This window comes from Xyrauchen texanus, chromosome 30 (genome assembly GCF_025860055.1).
Source record: "Xyrauchen texanus isolate HMW12.3.18 chromosome 30, RBS_HiC_50CHRs, whole genome shotgun sequence".
NCBI lineage: Eukaryota > Metazoa > Chordata > Actinopteri > Cypriniformes > Catostomidae > Xyrauchen > Xyrauchen texanus.
This window is the reverse complement of record NC_068305.1, coordinates 17,030,790-17,054,651: the sequence shown is the minus strand read 5'-3', so window position 1 is coordinate 17,054,651 and position 23,862 is coordinate 17,030,790. Positions and strand designations below refer to the sequence as shown.

The window sequence follows — 23,862 nt, the reverse complement described above, 5'->3', positions numbered from 1 at the left end:
GCATAGTGTATGTCACACTCACTGATACATTACCAAAATCACCAGCAGTATTAGGCAAAAACAAACAAAATGTGATTACTGGGTGAGAAGGATAACAAAGGTATATAAATATATACATAAATAAGTGTTAATGGAAGGGAGGAGGCGAGAACCGGCTTGACAATATAAATAATATTTTAATGTAAAACTGAACCAAAAGACACAAACATAAACACATGACGATCAGCTGGCCATAAACGATCTCTCTGTCTCGCACCACCATCCACAGTCAGCCTTTATCCCTCTCGGAGGCTTAATTAGCCTGATAAGGGACCGGGTGTGTATAATCACGACCCGGCCCCACCCTGTCACCTTAATATTTTGTAATTATGATGCTGCTATTAAGTCATTCCAAAACAAGTTACATAATGTTGAATATATTAATTTATACTAAAATAAATATATGCTTCTCACAAGGTTCACTATCTGATTCTAATAATTAACTTACGTTGAAAAGCCTCCCTTGACATCATGGTGAAAATACACCGATCGCTCGGGTACGTGGGTTGTGGCTCCTGATAGCAATGAACTCTGGGATACACTTAGCCTGAAACACTGCTCTGAAGCGGTATTCGCACTAGTGTGGATTTAGTGTTGGTTAAGTGCCCTGAGCTTTGGCATGTTTTAGACATGGGACAGTCTTGAACACTTACTTCCTGTCGCATACACGCGCACTCAAGTGGCCAAGACCGCAAGTGTGGGTATTGGGACTGGGCCTCTCTCAAACAAACCATCCTTACTGTTGAGCCCTGCCCTCTTTCTCCCTATCCAAGCCCTTCCCTTCACCCTTTCCTCATTTTCCTCCTTGACCATCTCACTCTTTATATCTCCCTTAACCTTTCTCTCTCCCACCAACTCCTCTCCCGCTCCCCTCCTCTTGTCCTATTCTCCTTGGCTTCAGTATGAGTGTGTACATGCGTGTCAGTAATAAAGAGTTAATTCCCCTTGTCTAAGAGCAGAAGGCAGGGCTAAGAGACATATGGTTAGTGTTCCCAAGCTGAGTGTCCAGATCTCCTCTGTCTAATCTATCCTCCAGCCTTAATGTCTCTTTAGCATCGTTAAACATTAATTACAGCCCTACTTCCAATGTGTTAGTGCTCTGCTAATTTTCTAATATAGTTTTATTAGTGCTTTGGCTTTGTCACAGAGGGCCTCGGATGAAGAGACACATTTTTGTGAGCTCACATTCACACAATGGCTGTTTGATGGCGTAATTGTAGCGTGAGGCTATTTGGAAATGGTGTGAGCTGTTAGCGATGACATGGTTATAATTGGTGTGATTTCGCAGTCATGTAGATTACATTTTCTACTAACAAGTGAGTGTGCAGGGTAGGGGTTTCACAGACTCAACAGACAAAACACGATTGATCAATCTACATTGTAGGTTGATATCTTCAAAACTGTAAAAACTGTGGGCTCTATTATCATGACTGAACTAAGCACAGTGCAACATCTGCAGGCTACGACAGCATGCTACGTCTTATTGTGAGAGCGCTAGTTCTAAGAGCAATTTACGTGCCAGCACAATGTGCAAGTGGCCGTGGGTGGGAGTGTTTGAGCTATTTGTGTGTATGCGTGCAAGCTGTGGGTGTATTGTATATTAATGAAGTGGTGCCAAGGGCAATTTGCTATTTTCTAGCAATAGCTCATTGCGCACAGACGTTTCAGAAGCACGTCTGTTTTCAGCACAAAGTCTAAAATCAGTTCCTCAATTTGCAGTTTGGAGACTCCACCAGCAGGTGGTAATAAAGTTAATGTGCAAACTCTGAAAATAAGGTGGAACATCAAATTATGTCCCTGACAATCACTGTTGCAGCAGTTTTATTTATTTTTTATTTTTTTTAAACTATATGTGCTTATTATAAAAGAGACATACCATCATTCTTATACAATTGTTGTTTGAGCAATGGCGAAAACGGCACCGTCACTATAATTGTTTTTATGTCTTTGTTTGTGTAAGTAATTTTTCACCTGCATGTTTAGACAGATACTTGCCTGACAGTAAACCGAAAGGTGGTTACTTATATATTGTTTTTTTTATCACTTTATTAATTTAAATTTCATTTTGAGTGCAATTTGAATTAAGAAATGTATATGATATAGGTTTTTTTCGTTTTTTTAAATAAATACATTTTCAATGCAAAATCACTAAAGCAAAAATATTCACCGATCCCTCAGCCCGGGGGTTGTCAATTTAATTGGATATTGCGATGTATATATATCGTGGAGGAGGGAACAAAACAAATTTATTCCCAAACATGATTTATTTTCCCAGGGCCTCTTGGTCTCTATAAAATACTGCTCTGTTTGTTTGAGTGGCCCTGTGAAGTCCACGAGACCGTAGGGTGTACGATTTGACATTTTAGCTCTCCGAGGGGCGCTCACTAGTGCCCTGTTTGCACCCTCAAAGCACCCTTCGGTTGAGCCCACATCAGTGCGAGCTCCACAGCGGACTACAACCCAACAGTCCCTGCTGCTGATCCTCATGACCAATCACAGCAGACTGGAGTTTCTGAGTTGGAGAAAAAAAAACATGGTGGACAAGGCAATGTCAATTACGGATCAACTATTGATTTTAATAATATTTTTTTCCTGATTGTCAGTGGCAGATCACTTTCTTTTCTAGTGTATGTAGTATTACATTTTAGTCTGATGTGTATAATTAGTTCAAAAAAAATTTTTATTATGTTTTCCAGTGATATGGAATTACTTCTATTCAGTTTTTATTGAATAGATTTTTTTAGGGAAGTTCATAAAATTAACCAAACACTAAAACTTTGCTATTGATGTCTCAGTGAGGATTTTAAATTAGTGTGAGTCTCTAAAATATCAAGACCGGAGAGAATCCTTTAATGCACATAGAGGTTGCTTATAAGATTACTTGTATTTATTGATATAGCAACTTCAGGTCTACCAGTGAAATACCTGCAGAAGAGTGGCTATTTGTATTTTATAATCATTGTTGCAATCTACAGTGAGACGTATGTTCTCATTCTATACATTTGATTGTGTTCCAAGCACCTGTCTGTAACCATCCATAGGGGTTTTGTTGCTGTAGTTATATGTGAACTTTGTTTTTCAGAGGTTCTTAATTCAATTATCTAATGCTTTATTGTCCATGTGTTACTTGAAATTATTTAATAAAAATAAACTTTCAAGAGTGAGATTAAAGTGTGTTCCTTTATCTAAAATAATAGATTGTAAAAACGCATGTATATGAAAAAACATAATATATACAAATGTGTCATCTGATAAAAGTCTTGAAGTTTGTCCAAATGCACACTTTTATAACTAATGTATCCTATTAGACTTACTGAATAACTTTCATCTAATTTGCATATTTATTGGCAGGTATTGACCCGCCAATTAGTCGACTAGATAAAATGGGCCCTCTAGCTTGGCTTCCATACCTTGTCGGACTGGGTGAAGTTTACATGTACCAGCCACTGTTCTTGAGATTTCATGTCCTTGGCCTTAATCTCCAAGCTCCGCCCCATACTGTCGGAGAGCTGTAGGGTTCGTGCTGCAAATACTGTCCCATCGGCTTCTATCCGAAAATCTGCTGGGTCTCCACTCTCGAAGCGCAAGCCGGAACCTCTGCCACAGTCCACAAAATCCACTGTAGAGAGAGAGAAAGAGAGATTGGACTGAGTGCAGGTGTGCTTTTGTTTTTAAATTACAAACTTTTTTTTAAAAACAAGCACATACAAAATCATATTCCTGCTTCACCTCAAGGGAATAATGGTTATACTTGAAAAGTGAGGACAAGGAGAGACAAAAAAAGGAAAGTGCACACTGACAGAGGGATCGAGAGAGAGAGAGAGAAATAAACTGAAAATAAGAAAGAGAATGGAGGAAAGGAGAGCAGGTAAAACTTCTAAAGCTTTCCTGCATTATTCATGCTGAGACATCCCCTGCAGGCCCAAAGGTATGCCAAGAAACGGAGGAACGGGAAGCCGAAGAGACAAAGAGAGAGAGAGATGAGGGGGAAAAAAAGAGAGAAAACGGTGAAAAGTAGAGTTGAGAGCTTTCGGCAGAACAGCGCTGAAGGGAATCACATTAGAAATACAGACATACACAAATGACTGTGCTTTATTTATTATGCTGCAATTAGAGAACACAGACAATTACACGCCCGGTACTGAGAGATGCACGGAGACACTCTCCTATCTGGAAACATTTGTTTGGAAGAAGGCTCATATTGACAGGGCTCATTTGTTTGACATTTTTCATCTTTCAAGCAGAACGCAAGCAGTCATTATCTTGCCCAGGTGGATGGTACACGTGAATTCTCACTGCACGTTAACTTGACACGGTATAGCTGCAGTGGATGTGCAATTATTGAAATTAGTCTATTAAAGCAATAACATACAAGAGGCTGCAAGTGCCTAAAACCCCTATAACCATATTGCTTTTATAAAGTGGCGGCAACCAAATATGATAAAAGACAATAAAAGTTCCTTCAAATTTTAACACCTTCAAAATTCCAGAGTTTTTTCACTAATTACAGTGGTATGCATGGTAGTAATATTACCATATATATAGCAGTGGTATTCACGTGGTTGTGAAGTGCCATTTACGGCTCAGACTCTACCTTACCGTGGTATGGTATCTGAGCCCAATGGGACAATAGGGACTGTTCAAAAAGGATGCTAGAATGCGTGCCACAGAATGGAACAGAACGTGTGATCTTGAGACAAGTTTTATGAAATTGAACTCCTTTCATCTTGACAGTGTTTTAAAATGCATTGCTTATGATGCAAAACACTTTAAGAAAGCAAGACCCAATGGCCAAAAGCCTCCACCAGCATCAACATCAGTGCTTGGTATACATCTTGTATTCGAATAAAATTTTTTGCATTTGAATGAGCATTTCTATCTTAAAAACAACAAATATTTTAAATTTAAATTTGAGTCACACTTGCAGTGAAACATTGAGCCTTGATGTTCATATGGGGACTCGAGTTTGAGTCCAGTTTGTGTCACTACCTGATTCCATTCCCCCTCCTTCTTCCTAGCATTTCCTGTTCTCTCTCAGCTAAAAATTACAAAAAGACAAAAATAAAATTGTAAAAAAATTAAATAATATATATATTTGAATAGCACTTTCTCTTTCTCACAGAAAAATAACACAAAAACACCAGGGAGCACAGGCTTCAAAATGTTCTCCCTCATAGTTGGTGCTCTTTTTGTTACCTCTTGGTGTTACCTCTTTGTTACATCCCAGGTATGTGTGTGTGCGATTCTCACACATATGTGTGAGGTAATATGCTGATGTGCCTTTTAATAATAAGACTGATCCATAGGTAAATTAACACTCACTCTCGTTAATCACCATTTATTTTGTGAGGACCTCTCAGGGTAATATAGTAGGCTAAAATAATCAGTCACTATTATTAGACATGGCAACCAATGAGACCTTATTACTGATTATTAGACAGAGACTTGCTGAAGGGGGAGAGCAATTATTATGTTTATCTGATCGTTAATATTGGTAGTCTCTGTGTCCTTGTACGTTACTTGTGTAAAGCGTAAACCCTTCCAAATGAAAATACTCCCTTCCCCTGGCACATTGGTACCCATCATTGAGTACAGCATTTAATTTAACGTGATTGCCATGATGGCAGTAGATATCCCGCTCGGCAGGTGCAGGTGTGAGCTAAGTGCTCGGGGTGTGTGTGTGTCGGATTGGCTTCACAAAGTGCAAAAATCACGTTTTATTAGATGCCTGCACCAGTTTAGCCTGCAGCTGCATTTTCCTGTGCAGTTTTCATGAGGATAGGGGGATAGTGATCTAGAGCAGAGAGCCGCTAAATGTCTACAGCACTGTCTCCTTCTATTACTGAGCTCTGTTCCTCTAACAGGGAAAAAAGAAAAAACTGCGTCTTTGAGTCTTTTTTCTCATCGCACTGTCTTTACACGTCTCAGCAAACTCAAGCAGGCAATGTGGCTTAATGCGGCGCGTAAAAGCTGCATTACTCATCACGTCTCATGGGCAAACACGGTTAAAGCAAAAACAGTGGAAAGTGATTTAATTATAAGGGTGATTTATTTTAAGTCAGAGTTTGTTTAAAATAATTAATTTATTTACATCTGAGGTAACTTGTGGGATTTCTGAAAGCCCTTGGCAACAAAGACACATATGAGTTCTCGAACCACAATACGATTAGGATAAAGACAACAGAAAAGATTTTTCCACAAAGTTCCTCCAGCTAAATATGGTGTATGAAGGTTTTAATATTGGTTCCATTATATTCTACACCTGACTATATTCATTAATCTTTTTCTTATCAAACAAAGGGTCTGACATTTATGCCTGCTTTTATTTGCTAAGTATTGGTAATGTGAAATTCTGTGACATGAAGTATCTGATCTTTTAATATTGCTACAAGGGTCAATCACAGGTTCATGATTTACTGGCGATGAACCAATACAATCTTAATAAAAGGCAATTAATAAAAAATATAAATTTTCTGTCACCTTGACCAATGAGATGGAAAATAATTTGTCAAAGTGCCAAATATAAAGGTGGGGATTTAGGAGGCTTAATACACATTATGTGTGCGTGTGAGACCACAGACATTTTTGAGTGGAAAATTCAATTTTCAAAAGTGAAAAATTCAAAAAAAATTAAAGGGCTAATGTCACGAGGAATCAAATTTTCCTTGAGGTTTTGACACATAAGAGGTCAATCTACTATAAAAAAAAATAAAATACTGTACATTTTAGAACTCAAAACTTAATCCCCAATGCAATTTTTGGTATTGAAACCAAGCTTCAAAAACGCATCATTCCCTTAATTCATGACCGCCTCTACATCAACAACATCAATGCCTACTTTAAATCATCGCACCCTTGGCCCTGCTCACTGGTGCTCCTTTCATACTCGGAGAGAGCAGGACAAACAGGCCTAGTGTGTCCTAACTATTCCTGAACACCAAAGGGGACCCATCTAGTCTGTTTTAAATTATTTTTGTATATAAACATTCACTACACTGCCGTATTTTACCATTTTCATGTATCTCACGCCACTTTTAAAATATTCTGTGTCAAGTTACAATTCTGAAACGTTTCATTAGCTAGATATCATGTAGCATGATACTCTATGTGTCTGTGTCTTGTTTCACCATGCTTTTGACAATGTATATACATTTTTTTCCCCAGTAATCATAAGCACGGTCTCAGAACAAGCCGTTCGCAGATTCTGTACAAAGTGACGTCACATTGTACTAGCCCTGCCTATGACTCTTGACTGACACTGCCGACGGACGTTTGTTTGTGTGTGTTGTTTCGTTATAGCGCATAGCCAATGTTTTAACAGTATTTGTGTGTGAACATCTAGTGAAAAGGGGCATAATAGGTGCCCTTTAAGCCAAAACCGAGTGTTTCAGACAGATGGCCAGAGACAGGATGGAATATGATTAACTATTACAAAATTATTACTGTTTTGGTACAAAAAAACTTTACTTACATTATTAGAGGATCTCAGAGTAGATAATAAAATTATTAAAAAAATAATAATCTGGCATGACCGCTATAAGAGACAGAGTGAAGGTGAGTGGACACTTGAGAGTAAATGGTTTCTAATCTAAAGAGAATTAAATGAAGTAGCTATACACTACATGCCGACTAGGAGTGTAACGATTCATCGATTAATAACCAACGATCCAATGTTATCGATCCAGCTCATAAATATTGATATAGATTTTTTTTTAAATGCACCTTTATTTAAATATTCTCAAGTCAGCCACGTCCATACGCATTTCTGTCAGGCGATGAAGCAACTTCACGTTATATTAATTTCACATCATGAGCACTAAATACACTTTCATGTGGGACAAGGATGTGTGAAGCCAAACTGCACTCTGCTATCCGTGCGTGCGTGTCAAGCTCTCGTGACATATACAGAGTGGCTCACATGCGCGATTAATTCGGGCTTCCATCGATATCATTGCTCATGCGACCCATTTGTATTTTACATGAGAATTTGCTATTTTAAAGTACCATGGAACAGTTCAACCATCGTGTGAATCATCTTGACAACGCCGACATTCTGAATAACTCTAATGAAGGAAATCACCTGCTGCACAGCACTATTATTAGTTATAAGATACGTCTACACATCAACACCCTTGCTAACATTTATCCCAGTTAACTGTAACAGAATTGTTCATTACAACTGTGGAAATTGTAGCCAAGAAAACCACGGATAGCACAGATAGTTAGAAACATGTCATGGGTATGTAAGTATTTTGAATTGGATTAAACTGAAAAAATAAGCTGCAATCAAATGATTGATGATTCACTTGTGTGTGAAGTAATTTTTTCTATTATTATCTGTATATTTTTTCAACATCTGAAGTACCTTATCTTGTTGTGGATGCCCCAATGTGAATACTAAATTTGCACTTCTCAAAGAGATCAAAAAATACTTGAATTATATTTTGGTTGCATTTGAGGGCAAACAAAAATGTAATTGATTATGCAAAATAGGCATATAATATCGGAATATCGAAATCGTATTGTGTCAGACTTTGAAGTATTGGCAAATATCGGATTGCATACCAAGAGAATCGATAAATCTTATCGTGATGAACAGTCCGATTTACAACCCTAACAGTAACCAGAAAAAAAATATATGATTTGGTGCATAATACAGGACTTTTCACAACAAACAATCTGGGAACTTTTTTAAATTCGTTTTTTTAGTCACCAGATTAAGTATTTTATTATTATTTACCATATAAAGTTGTGAATTGAGTTGACGTGTTGTGTTTCCATATACTCATATTTTTTTTTACATGTTTTTGCTTCAATTTAGAACACTTGATGATTATCTAACCAAAATAACAAAATTTACATTAAAGTAGGGATAAAAATCTGAATATTTTTCAATTACGGCAGATTTAGACACTGCAAACAAACCTAGCACCACCTGATAAAACGATAAATCGGTCAATCTCTATGATATATATACCAATACTTTTTCAAGACAGCACAAATGAGGACATGGACACAAACACATTCAAGCTTAAGTCCTCATTTGGTGAGATAGCAGAGGTGTGATATGCTCCGCAAGCAATCTCTTTCAGCCATTAGCATTCAACACCAACTCTTGAAAATCTCACTCACTCCCTCTTCACTTCTTTACCGCTCAAAATGTCCTCGCTACTCCCTCCCAATGGGCCTCTTACTTCTTTTTAATATAAGTCGGCCACAACTGGTGCTAGATTTTAGTAGCAGCAAGACATAAATGAGGGAGGTAATGGGAAAATGCTTTTGTTTACCCCCTCCACCCCCATGAGGGAGCATAAAATAGCTGTCTTAATGTAGTCGTTTGGAGTTGCATGGTCTCAGAGAAATACTGAGGCTTTCTGTGAAGGAATTCAGATGGATGTGTCACTTAGTACCCCACTTTGAATTGAGCATAGCTGCCTTTTGTACCACCTGCCTATAATTGCCTACGTTTCCATGACTTTTAGGGTAAATTTCCTCTAATGGCCCCATTGCTCAAGCATGTCCCACAGTGTGCATGGGAACTTAGGTTTAACTCAAATGCACTTCCACAGCCACAAATACACAGAAAGACAGACATATTCACACATATACCTAAATAGACTGAAATAAAACACCAGTGGGAAATAAATAAATTCTAAAATCAAAGTGCACATTAACTGTTAGAGCTTTTCAGCTCATAAAGGGATTCATTATCTCTTTCAGAAAGCAAAACAATATGTAGTTCCTATATTGAGCCAATGGCTATTGATTAGTTGCCAAAATGTTATAAAAGAGAGTAACAGCCGCTTTTATGTGTTCCTCTGTTAATGTGAATCACCTCAGCCTTTGATCCAAAAGTACAACTTACAACATACCGTTGTTATCTACTCACCCCATGCTGTCTCTCTCAAATTAAAAGTTTATTCCCCTAACATCATCCCTCTGAAAATATCCTCTCCTGTCTTCCCTCATATGTTCACATTTTTAATTTAGATCAAACGAACATAACGAATATCACGCCTGATTAAGTTCAATTTCATCCTGTTAAATGACTTGATCACATGCAAATGCATGCATGCTTGCACACACATGTACAGAGAACCATAATATTACACATTAGCACATCAATACATTATGCTTTCAGAGAACAGAAGCTGTATTTAATTTGTTCACTCCATGTGAACCATCACAGGAATGGGTAATCTGTAAATAAATATCCACTAATAAAATGTACCACTATAATACAATGGTATTTTTAAGCACCTTTCAGCACCATGTGAATATCGATATATCTAATTATCATGCAAAATCTACTAAGTAGCATTAAAGTATCTATACAATTCTTAAAAGAAATTTCAGCACCATCTTACTAAAAATCATAAAATAATCTAATGAGTATCAATTAAGTGCTGAGGCAATTATCTGGTATTATTTAAAGTACCTTTCAGAACCATGTAAATACCACAAGGTAATCTAATTAGTATGACAATTTAAGAACCATGATAATACAGTTTGTTTTTGGGCATGTACCATGGTAATACCATGGCATTCTTTGAAATAGTGGTAGGTGATATGACCAAAAATGTTATATCACGATATCAAAAATGTTTTATCATGATAACGATGTATAAAAAATATTGGTTTATATATTAAATAACCATATTGTAATGCCATTTTTTTTAATCCAGTCATTGAATTTAAATACTTTATAAATGAAAACTACTTCCTCTTGTATAATTTTCTCTTTATTTGGAACTTGACAAACATTGTCACAGTAAAAACAAAATTACAATTAAAAACATTTGTGGTATTCAAAAAGTGGTAATCAACCTTGACACAATGGTAATTTGACGTGTTTGACTTTCCCCATAGTGCTTTAAGGTAAACGTCATTCGGTGCCAAATTTTGATACCTAAGGGGTTAATCTCGTCAACGTCAGTGATAAGCATCTAGCATGCTAGATGTGCCCAAATCTAAAAGTGCCGGTGATTGGCTGTGTTTAGGCATTAAGGAAAAACACTAGTTTATGCCGGTTATGCCCAGAGACGGGGCTCACACATGAGGCTGTAGTGCAGGGGTGCCCACACTTTTTTGCATGATGATCTACTTTTTAAATGGCCAACTCAATAAGATCTACCAACTAAAAAAAACACAGTTTCATTTTCTTTTTAAATGCTTGTTGGGACCACTGTATGTATGCCTTTATGGAATTAATCTTGTAATTAATAAAAAAAAAAATATATGTAATGTTCAATGTTGATATCATTCAGTTTTAACACTAAACCCAAACCACATACAGCACAATAGATTACAATAGCCAGGGCATTTACCTTATTCTGAAGTAGCTGCTGGTAGCCTGTCTCAAACACTGCTAGCTTCGCAATTTCGCGCTCTATTCTCAGAAGCCCTTGGAAGGCCCGAAACTAGTTGTCATGGCAACTGAATAAACAAAAATCTCGCCTGGTCAAATTTTTTTTTTATTAAAATGTAACAAAAGCACATTTAAATTTTGTGCGATCTACCAGCATTGCCTTTGCGATCGACTGATAGATCGCGATCAACGTATTGGCACCCCTGCTCTAGTGTGTATGCGTCTCAAGCCCCATAGATGTAAAAGATATATGGAAAAGATCAAAAGTGTGGCTACATTTCACCAGGCTCGATGCCAACAGCGCGCAATGCAATATTTGCGACAAGATAATTGCTGCCAAGACCGGCAACACGACAAATCTGATGAAGCACTTGACAGTGCACAGAATAAACTTAAGAGCATAAAGTTGCTCCATCTTTGATTGACCGAGCCTGTACAGTCATCCTCTCAGCATCCTCCTGCCACAGAGCTTCCTCCAAAACTACTGATGAATGCAGTGACTGGGCTATGACTGGGACAACTACAGGTAAGGTTAACTTTTAGCAAACAAACCGTATTGAAGTCAAGATATCGGTATCTACATTTTTGGAACGATACCCAGCCCTACTCACCGCCCACTTTATTACAGGAGGTACACCTGTACATCTAATCAGCCAATCGTGTGGCAGCAGTGTAATGTTTAAAATCATACAGATATGGGTCAGGAGCTTCAGTTAATGTTCACATCAACCATCAGAATGGGCAAACCTAAGAACAGGAAACTGTAGCCTCATATCTCTGTGCGAGTACCAAGGTATGACCATCTGATACCATCAATGCACCATGGTACTTCCACAGTACTCTTTTCAAAGGGTAACTAGGTTGCTTCCCACAGCAAGTGACAACAGTTAGCATTTTAATGTTTTGGACTTAAAAGATAATTTACATGCAAATACTTCAAAATCAGAGAATAATGAAGTTTCTTACATATCATGGATGCTAAATATCATATTAAAGTACAAACAATTATATTTAATACAATTATAAACCGCAATTCACTCCCTGAGCTTTTTTCAGCTTCTATCCATTAATGCCCATACATCTACAAAATAGACACATAAAAAATACTGAATCTTAAAAAGCAAACAAAAAACAAACACTTTCTTTTCTGGTATTCACTGAATAATCTCTGTCATAGACAAACTCAATTATTCACGTTGCATTGTAATAGCACTAAGGGCTTTTAGGGTTTTTTTCCAATCGTATTTTTTTCAGTTCAGTGGTCCAGCTTTGTGTGTATGTTTGTACATACACACATGCGTGCAAAGTCATTTTAACCCCTGACCCTGCTAGATTGATGCTGTGTGGATTTAGGATTTATAACCATGCACAGACCCACACTCACACAAACACACACACAGCATATGGCAGGGGCGCCACGCCACTTCGCTCCTAAGAAAACCCTAAAGCAGGTAGTGCATTCCACTGCTTTCTCTACACACACACCAAACTGTTTTCACTGTTGTCTTAAAAAAAAAATTGAATAATTTAAACACAAACGGATGCGTTTTAAAGGAAAAACTTCTTGCACTTACGATTTTTGCCAAGCATTTCTTGATCTTTTATGAACGATCCAGCAGTAAATCACAATAGTCCTAGTACATTAGGCATGCAATGTCTGAAGGCTGTATCGTGTTCCTGTAGCTACACTTCCATAGCATGGCACTAGCAACGCCAAGGTCATGAGTTTATTCACAGGGGATACACAAACAGATAAAATGTATACCTTGAATGCACTATAGTGTAAGTTGCTATGGATAAAAGTGTCTGCCAAATTAATACCTGTAATATAAAATGTAATACCATAGGCATTTATTTAAATTCACCTCCCACCCTTAAATGGATGGTTCACCCAAAATCAAGAAAAAACGACAACAAAAAAAAACACCTCCTGTGCCATTCTAAATACATATTATAAGTGAACCAAACTTTTTGAGATGTTGTTCGTGAGTAGCAGTCAAATATTGCCCACCGTGTGAAGGCTAAATATAGCCGCGAGTGTGTGTGTAAACAGAGCAGCACCATCACATGTCTTCAAGTGGCTTTTAATAAAATGCATGAGTCATATGAACTACTTTAATTGTGTTTTTATTGTTCTTTTATGTATTTTTTTTTAGCTTTACAGTACTGAACATGACTAACACACAGTATCGGATTTGAATCGGGCTCGTCTGACCGATACCTGATTCGTCTACAAGCTTCAGTATCGGAGCTGATACCGATCCAGGTGCATCCCTATTCAGTACATGATAGAATATTGTTTTTAATATAAATCCTTTTTTAACTAGAAATGGTTTAAAACACATCAGACCATGAAACAGTAAATGGCTCCGTAATCAAAGCCATAAACCTTGTGTGCGTTTGCCCTTTTCTGGGCTTATTTATATAAAACATTTGGGAAATGTACAGATTCCATGTTAAACATACTGCATAACACAATAAAGTTATATATTAAAATCATAATAACAATGTGTAATTTGATTACATGACTATATTGCATGTTTATAGCTATTACTCTGTATTTCCTCATGTAATTGCACTATAACAAGGAGTCTATTATAATATGTGACCAAATGTCCATGACAATTACTATTATTTAGGTTAGAAAACCCAGACGATTGCTTTTGTGACAGCATTGCCTTTGGAGATACTGACTAGGTCACAAAATTTGCTGCATCAATGGACATTTATTACAGTAGGAATCTTCTCCCCCTGCCTACTCTCCATACTATCAAGTCTAAAACTCCTGTCTAAAGTACTAGAATTTAATAAAGCCTTAAAATATAAAGAAATTATTTAATTATTAATGTTACTAGATTTATAGAAGTGTATTTAAGGACAGCATAAAACAGCATCCACAAAGCATTTCATTGTTGTAATGAGCTGTATTTCAGAGTGAAACAGAGTGACTATTTTTCAGTATTCACTGAAAAATAATGTAGGCTGGGACTTCTGAAGTTACATTTTTTTTTTCATCAGATTTAATATAGACATTTTTTAGAATAATGTGCACTTATGAATATTAAACAATAAAACCAGGAACTATTTTTAAGAAAATAAATAGGGTACATTTTGATTTCATATTATCACAAAAGTATGTCTGTATTGCTACATGTTGTATTATCAATCAGAACAAAAATGAAGTTTGACTAATTAAAAAGAACTGACTCTAAGAATGATTCACTCAAATCACACAATCAATATACAAACAAACACACACACACACACACACACACACACAAACACACACACACACACATGTTGTGTTTCCATGTTTTATGGGGACTTTCCATAGACATAATGGTTTTTATACTGTACAAACTTTATATTCTATCCCCTAAACCTAACCCTACCCCTAAACCTAACCCTCACAGAAAACTTTCTGCATTTTTACATTTTCAAAAAACATAATTTAGTATGATTTATAAGCTGTTTTCCTCATGGGGACCGACAAAATGTCCCCACAAGGTCAAACATTTCGGGTTTTACTATCCTTATGGGGACATTTGGTCCCCACAAAGTGATAAATACAGGCTCACACACACACACACACACACACACACACACACACACACACACACACACACACACACACTTGCCTGCACAAGTGTTTGGTATTTGAAGCCAAATGGATGGTAAACCACAGAAATCATTAATTGGAGGTAGACGGAGGGAGAAGGGGATTATAAAGGCTTCAGATTATGTGCATGTGTGTATATTGAGTGAGTGATTGAAGACTCCCTTAGGTCAATCATACTGACCATTGTAATCGCTCTTCATTGTGTATCAGAAAGAATGACGGGAAATTACAAACAGCAAACAATTACAAACATCTGCACAGCCTCTCACACAGCTGAATGCATATCACACTGTAATTTACCAACATTGCTCAACTACCCGTTCTCTATTTAGAAATGTTCAAACTACTCAAGCATGAGTGTTGAAAGGTTTTTTGTACCAAACAAATGTCTGTAATGCAACATACACCAAGGACTAAGACCCCGTTTACAACAGGTATTAAGATGCGCTTTGGGTGATCTGATCACATGTGGTCATGTGAGACACATCTCCTGTGACAACTTGTGTTCAGATTTTGAGGGGTGGGTCTCTGATTTCATGATGACACACAATAATCAATGTAATTGTGTCTGCATGAAATTAAGAACAACAAAGTCAGAAAAGACAATGTAAGCTTGTAATAAATGCTGCACTGTTTCTCCCAGATGCATCTGTAATTAAATCTAAGCACTAACAGGACATTTAGAGCAGATTTATCTATTATTTAAGTGGATTACCTTTATTAACCTGAGTTGCAGTTGTTTGTGCTCCTTATCTGTGATAACACTCGTTACCTTCAATGTTTAAATCCTTGTTTTAGCGCAGCGGTTGATTAACAGTTGAGGGGTGATATTTCGCTGCTGTCGGGACACATTCAGGACAGATAAACATAGGGCTGGGCAAATTTTACGATTAATTCGAATTTACATTTTGACAATTATTTAATTTTTTTTAATCGAGAAATCGAGATTTGGCAAAGAATACGGCAAACGCTACAGTTAGATAAGTTGTAAATCCACCAAAGGCTGAATAAGGAAGAGAAAAATAATTCATAGTGCTTCAATGCCGCTCCTGATCTGATCAGTTGCACGTGTGTGGCGTGCTCCAACTGAACATGACAGGTTAAAAACACGGAGACTGATATACAAGACAGCGGTAATATTCCAGTACGATTGTAAAGTGTGTGATTGTAGCTCAACTTCATCCATCATGCAATGTAAACATCGGCTTTAGACCATAACTGTCCTCGGCATGCGCATGTTGATGAACAGTCTCCTTTCTTTTCTTTTTACCCATAAAAAAGTGTTAGTTACGTGACCGTTACGGGCGCTTCATTTCAAATCATATGTAGAGGCTATATATGGGGAATCAAACATCCACCGCTCCTTTTACCATGATGATTCAGATAGATCACAAATTATTGCTTTGTTCTGTGACGTGTTTCTAGTGTACTGCATCTATAGCAACACTTGGCAAGCGTTCATTTTGACAAACTTTGCGAGTTGGATTGTAATGATAAATGATTTCATATTGTTGCGCTGCTCAGTGTGAACCGCTGGAGGTTGCATCTCTATCTGCAAGGGTTTATGAATATACACACAAATTGTTTGATATACATGATCAGTACTTTCATGATAAACTTGATAATTTATAGATATTGATTTCTAGATAATTTCTAGATAGACTTGGTATAGATAAAATGAATACCTACACGGTCTAATTTTTCTTATTTCCTATTTCTGAATGTTTGGAACTCATTAACATGCACATGTTTTACTAACAAATCTGATGAGTACGAAGCTTTTGTGAATCTGGCAGAAATTTTTCGGGAAGGTAAATTTTACACGCAAATTACTCCAAATGTACTCATATATTTAAGAAAGTTTCATGAATGAGACTCATTTTCTTGTCTCGGTTGAGACAACCAGGATGAGCACACAAACACACCGTTGTGAGAAAAGAAACAGATAAATGAAGATCTAATCCAAAACCAACCAAGCTAATGTACAGCGTTCATCATTCTAATTTTTAAACAGAGCTGCTCTTCCGGTCCAGAAAAAAGAAAAGAAAAAACAACATCCCAGCCTTTCTGTACTATATATCCCAGCGTGTTGATGCACGCAATTGTGAAAATGTACTTAAAAACAATAGATTGAAAAAGCAAACTGCAAAACAAAAGAAGAGATAACCAGGATTAGACTTGAGTTCCCAGAAAATAATAGTGATTTGGGCACAAGCCCCGATAGAATTTAGTGTGTGTGCATGTGTTGTATCAAGACGTAATTTGTTTAAGAGCGGTTCTTTCTCTTTGATCTCTTCATCTGACACACCGGGTGACAAAACAGCGTTTGACAGAGCTGCGCCAATAAAGGTGTGTTTCCAGAGACAAATGAAATAAAAAAAGAAGCCACAAACCCACACTCAAATTCACAGAGAAACAGTAACACAAAACCGAGAACATTGTTTGGCAGGATCACTTATGTGATGCCTATGTGACCCTGAGGGAAAACATTTTGTAACATATCCTAGACGTAGGACAAAAATCAGCATTGAGACTCTGATAACTTTGAAAGGAAACAATACAATGAAAATGAATTGTCAACAAACCACATTTTCTATTACACGCACACTCAAACGTAATGAGGATGCATAATTGTTTAGATTTTTTCGCTAGCAGAAATCCATAACCTCCTGTTTGTAGCAGATGCCCATTAGATCCTGCAGTTCAGGGAGAAACAGACTAATTGTGGACCCAGAAAATAGAGATACAGAATGTGTTTGTGAGTAGGGTGAATGAAGAATTACCTGTCCTGAGGTGTGACAATGAAACCACGTGAAACATGACTCTAGAGAGGGTACTCAAATACACACAGTGCAAAATGAGCGACGGAATCGGCTTTCACTATCAACGCTCCTTTGTGAGCTGCTCAATATGACACCATTTTGCAAAAGGCACAGAGAGACAGCCAGAGAAAGAGTATACCTACTAAAAATGCTTAAGTGAACTTCTGCTAAATTAATTTCATGCAAACAGGATTTTGGAAAGTGCAAGTAAACCTGATGTCTGAGGTGCTGTTTGAAATACTTGGTCTGTACTACGTTACCCATAATGCATCAGGATGGCAGACTGGAGTGTAATGAGATTTGTACAGGCACTGACCCAGATAACCAAGCCGCAGTGGAGGTTGTGAATGTGTGTGTGCGACAGTGATTTGTCTTTGCGAGAACAGAAAGGCAAATCTAGGGAATAAAGTTACACGTGTTCGTGGTTGAGAGGATATTCACGCATCTTTAAATGTCTGTCAGAGAAAGAATGAACACATTTTGTGCATGTTGTAATTTATGTCTGCTAGCATAAGTATGTCAGCTTCTGTGTGTGTGTTTGAATGGTGACAGCTGGGGAGACAGTGGGATACAGTATTGCGGACAAGGGCGGACTTAGTACTTTGATATGTGTGTTAGTGCCAGGGGGGATGTGTGTGTGTGTGTCAGGATTATCGCCAACTGAGCAGAATGAAAATAAGCAAGAGATGTATTTCAAAATTCTCAAATTACATAACTATGAACAGATGTAAGACACGGACGGAAATATCAGACATCTATTCTAGACAAACATACGCTTCTGATTTGTACTAGAAGTTAAAGATCCAGCTGAACGGTCACGTTTGCGGGGCTAGTTTTCTGTTGACTCAGGAACAATACTCCCTGCGCAACTGCGCTCAGCCAAATGGGACGAATTAGGCCAGGTTGCCTAGCGCCATGCTGGTCGCCCCTGACAACCCTAAGGCCTGTAGCTCGGGAGCAAAAGCGAATGGTTTTTTGAAAAAAAGGGGGAGGAATAGAGTTTCATTCGGATGCATGCTCACACAAAACACCTCCCCCAGGCTCACAAAACAATGTCGGCCATGTCAAATCAATCGTCAACGCCCAAGGACATCAATATGGGGCTAATAAATCTTGCTCGAGGGAAGCCCACACTCTCACCTCTCTGGCCATATGGGAAACATTGTAATAACACAGCCGTAATGCTCCACTAACATTTAAAGAACATTGCATTACATGAGTGGCAGCCACATTAACCGAGGCATTCACACAGGTGATAGAGTATCCTGAAAATAAAAGAGGGAAAGGTGATAATGGAATAAAAGTGAGGCTCAGAAAAAGGGAGACGGAGAACACAACAAAAGCGCCTCTCCTTTGAGGAACGGCTGAGTGAAAAAAACACGAGAGCGTACACTATTAAACGATGCTTCAAAGGAAAGGGTGAGACAATACAACACAAAGACAGGAATATCAGGGAGGCAGGCAGGGAGAGAGAAACAGATATCAAGACGAGTCTGAGATGATGTCAGAGATGTACGTTTTTTAGATGGACCCTCAGAGGAATGTTGTACAAACAGATCCACTTTATTGATGGTTTTAATGGGCTAGTTCACCCAAACATTCAAATTATCATTATTATTTAGTATTTATGTGCCCTAATGTTGCTCCAAGCCCCTAGGACTTTCTATTTTCTGTGAAACTCAAAAGATGTTAGGCAGAATGTTAGCCTTATTCACTATTCACTTCCATTGTATGGAAATGGAATGCAATGAAAGTGAATGGTGACTGAGGCTAACATCCTGTCTATAAGCATCTCAGTTAATGTTTCACAGAAAACAGAAGTCATCCAGGGATATACCAACTAAGGGTTATGTAGAATGTTGGCCTCAGTCACCACCATTGGCAAAACAAATGCAATGAATGTGACTTGTGACTGAGAATATACTGCAAAACATCTCCTTTTGCGGTTCATGGAAGAAGGAAAGTCATACAGGTTTGGACTGACAAAGGGAGATGTTAGGAAGAATGTTGGCCACAGTCACCATTCACTTTCATAGTATGGAAAAAAGATGCAATGAAGTAAATGGTGACTGAGACTAACATACCTCCAAACATTTCCTTTTGTGTTCCATGGAAGAAAGAAAGTCATAATGGTAAGAAAAACATGAAGGTGAATAAATAATAATAGAATAGTCCTTTTTGGGTGAACTGTCCCTATGACAGAAGTCGCATGAGTCATTCCAATTATCACCTCCTTCACCTGTGCCAACTCCTGTGCCAGCAAATGTCTTTTCTCATTAAACTCTAGAGAAATAATTTTTTATCGCCATCCCCTTCTCTCCTGTTGTGTGTGTGCCTTAAAGAAGTGGACCCAAATCGGGCACAGCTGCAATCCATTGTCCTGTATTATGATCAAGCTAGCTTTACCCTAGGATCCAAATATATCCCTCCATCTTGTGGGAAATGCAAAAATTCCACTTCACACTCTCTCCTCGCTTAGCTGCTGACACACCTAAATAGGCGAGCGAGTTGATAACAGAAGCAGAGGTGTGAAGGGAAGGGAAGGAGAAGGAATGGAAGGGTGTAATAATGACGGGACCAGAGTGTTCATTCAAATACGGCAGAAACCTGATCCAGACCAGAGCTGGACACATGCAAGTCCAGCTGTCCTTTCTCTCTGATGTAGACAATCCTACTGTAACTGCTGTAACTGCTTAATGGGGACATTCCGCAGACTTCTATTGTTTATTGTATTTTTTTATATACACCGCAAAAATTAGAAATGTGCAATTGTGCAATTTTTACTTGATCTAACCCTTAATATTTGTCATCAAGTTGATGTTGAAAAATATTTCTGAACGCATAAGCATATTTTTAGGTTAACGTATTTTTTGGTGTTATTATTTTCCTTGAATTTAGTGTTTTATTATAATTACTACAGAATAACCCCATATATATATATATATGGGGTATATATATATATATATATATATATATATATATATATATATATATATATATAAAGGGGTAACACTTTACAATGAGGCTCTATTTGTAAACGTAATTTGTAAGCATTAATGGGATAGTTCACCCAAAAATTAAAATTCTCTCATCATTTACTGACTGAGCATGGAGGAGAATTTATAGTAAAATAGACTTAAATATTGATCTGTTTCTCAGCCATGACTATCATATAGCTTCTGAAGATATTGATTTAACTTCTGGAGCCTTATAGATTACTTCTATGCTGATTTGCATGATTTGGAGCTTCAAGATTTTGGCACCCATTCACTTCCATTGTATGGACATACAGAGTTCAGATATTATGGGAAACTGTTTTTTATGTTTGGAAATTGAGAAAATAGGATATTGAGTTTTCTTTTTAAGAGGACTCAAGTGTAAACCCTCAAAGAGTAGCCCAAGTAGAAAATGGGCAAAAAATTACCAATTTTACTAAAAAGGAATCACTTCCTATTGTTTTGTTTTTCATATTGCAGTTCCATTCGCAATCACATCATTTGGAAAATAAATAAAAATAATGACTTTTTGTCCAAATCCTGCAGCCCTACTAAATAAGTACACACACACAGACTTACAGAGAGCGGAAAACATGACGCATTTGTCTGAGACATGCCGATCTTGGCTTATCCTGATTGTTAGGGGGTTGAAGGGTAGAAGATACTTACAGCTGTCAACCAGTGGATTTTGATGGCATTATATATTCATACGTATATAGATACATATGTGCAAACAGGAAGCGCACCATTATCATATAAACAGCATTTAGATTACAGTAACTCACACTCACACACACACACACACACACACACACACACACACTTACGTCTACAACTGTAACCCTTTATGGATAAAGATTAGAATAACACAAATACCAGCCAGATTAAAAGGGGAAGAGGAGGGTGTTTGGAATAGGTGGCTAGACAGGGCGACGCAAGAGAACAGGGGGTGATAAAAGGGGGGTAACGTCTGGGTTGTATTGGAATTCCAGTAATTTGTTAAATCACATTCTTCAACTATGCAGTAGCCATACATGCCACAAGTCAAGGCAATGTAAACATTAATAAAGCATTAATAAAGCTTCTGCCAGTCATTCAAAACCATACACACTTAAATCCAGCACACACAACTGTACGCAATTAATCAATGTGTGTCCCATATCTTCCTACTGCAGGAAGGAAGAAGGAAAGATTTGGCAGAGCATGAACGAGACCACAGCCATAGGAGCACATCTACACACACTATGCAGAGAGAGAGAGAGAGAGAGAGAGAGAGCGAGAGAGAGAGAGAAAAAAGGATCATTCATTCACTAGGCCGGTTTAATATGGTGGTGTTTTGTTTATGCATACGGTGAATCATTGTTACGGTATTGCTGACATTATAAAGGGCCTTTCCATGTTACACACTAAAAGCATACAAGAATGATTAGAAAATTCACATCCACCCTCTAATAAGCTCAAGAAAAACATAAAATAACCTTTCCGATTTTTTCTTTTGTTTCCATCCTTTCTTTCTCCCCCACTCTTTTCTTATGCTCTCAGGCCTGCCTTTTCCTTCTTTTAACATGTTCTAATCTCAGATTGACATCATTGTCCTACCCATCTCCATTCCACTCAAAAATGTACCTTCATATCTCTCCATCATCCTCCCCCACTAAAACCCCCTGACTCCGTCTGGTGATTGAAACCAGACTTATGTAGTTCAGCCACCCCCGCAATTTCTTATAGCGATCCAGCACGCAGTCACCCAGGCATGCACCCAACCGCAATCTCCAAGCATGCAGAGGTCAGGCAGAGCTGACCACTGTGTATGTGACATAGTGAGGGCCAAAAACACAAAATCTGACTTTTACAACCATTTCTACATAAACACACATTACATACACTCATTCACAATCAAATCTTTAGATCTTACCACGTAACCACACTGTGATTATCTTACATACCACATAATAACCTGTTTGCTGTGGTTAAACAATATTACTGTGTAAATTATGCCTAAAGGAAACTATTTAACAATCAATAATACTCTGAGTATGAAAAACACCAACCACACCCATATATTTTCTCTTTTCTCATCCATCTCTCTCTTTCTCGCTTCACCCCTCCCTTTCAAGCAATATGGTCAGCACAGTAGGAAGGAATACATCATTACTACGGAAATAGGGCATCCTGTACGAACTTGTATAGTGTGTTTGAAAGCATGTGTGCGAGCGTGTTTGCATGAGAATGAGTAAGAAAGTCATGCACAAAATCAGAGAGACAACAGAGTTTTTGGGTCATCTGACCTCTAACAACAAAAAGCCTGAGAGAATAGAATCAGACAGTTGCCATGACACCAAAGAACCCTATAATAATCCCCCGACAGTCAAAAGGGGCTTACACATGCACATGAGATTGAGAATGACGGAAAGTCTTTAGACTTAGGGTTGTATTTGCATTGCGTTCAAACACCCTCAAGCAATCTGAATCTTGCAAGCTTTGCTAAAACTACAATAGAGCACAACAGCTTGGTTCCGGAAGTAAAAGTCCCATGCATTTTTTCCATAAGTGAACTGATTTTTAATGATAACTTCAAAACCTTTAAAGGACATCCCTACCGTGAGCTCTGAGGTTGTTAATTGATAATATATGGTTCTGTTGAAGTCATCGGTCTGTGTTGTCATCTTCATTAAAAAAAAGCAGAATTCCAGTTAACACTACCCATTATACTTAAGGGAAACAATTGACCAATCAGAAAATTACAGTGAAAAAAGAGCACCAAACAAGCATTGTAGCAACCACCCACTCGCATGGCGTACTGTGAATGACGCAATCGAGTTTTAAACTACTTATATATTTGCAAATATCCGAATATTTAGTAATTCATTCAAAATATTTTGTTTCCAAACTTTAAACAATGACTTAAAGGGTTAGTTCACCCAAAAATTTAAAATATCCCATAATTGACTCACCCTCAAGCCATCCTAGTTGTATATTACTTTCTTCTTTCAGCCAAACACAATCTGAGTTATATTA

At 37.6% G+C, this 23,862-nt stretch overlaps 1 protein-coding gene across 1 annotated transcript in view; it reads right to left on the bottom strand.

Moving 5' to 3' along the window:
• The window catches only part of LOC127624382 (cadherin-2-like), a 64,915-nt gene that overhangs the window by 32,081 nt on the left and 8,972 nt on the right, over window positions 1–23,862 (bottom strand). Inside the window, exon 3 of the mRNA XM_052099183.1 lies at window positions 3,450–3,658. Within this exon, the coding sequence (XP_051955143.1) occupies window positions 3,450–3,658 (209 nt within the window). The remainder of the gene's footprint in view (window positions 1–3,449; window positions 3,659–23,862) is intronic.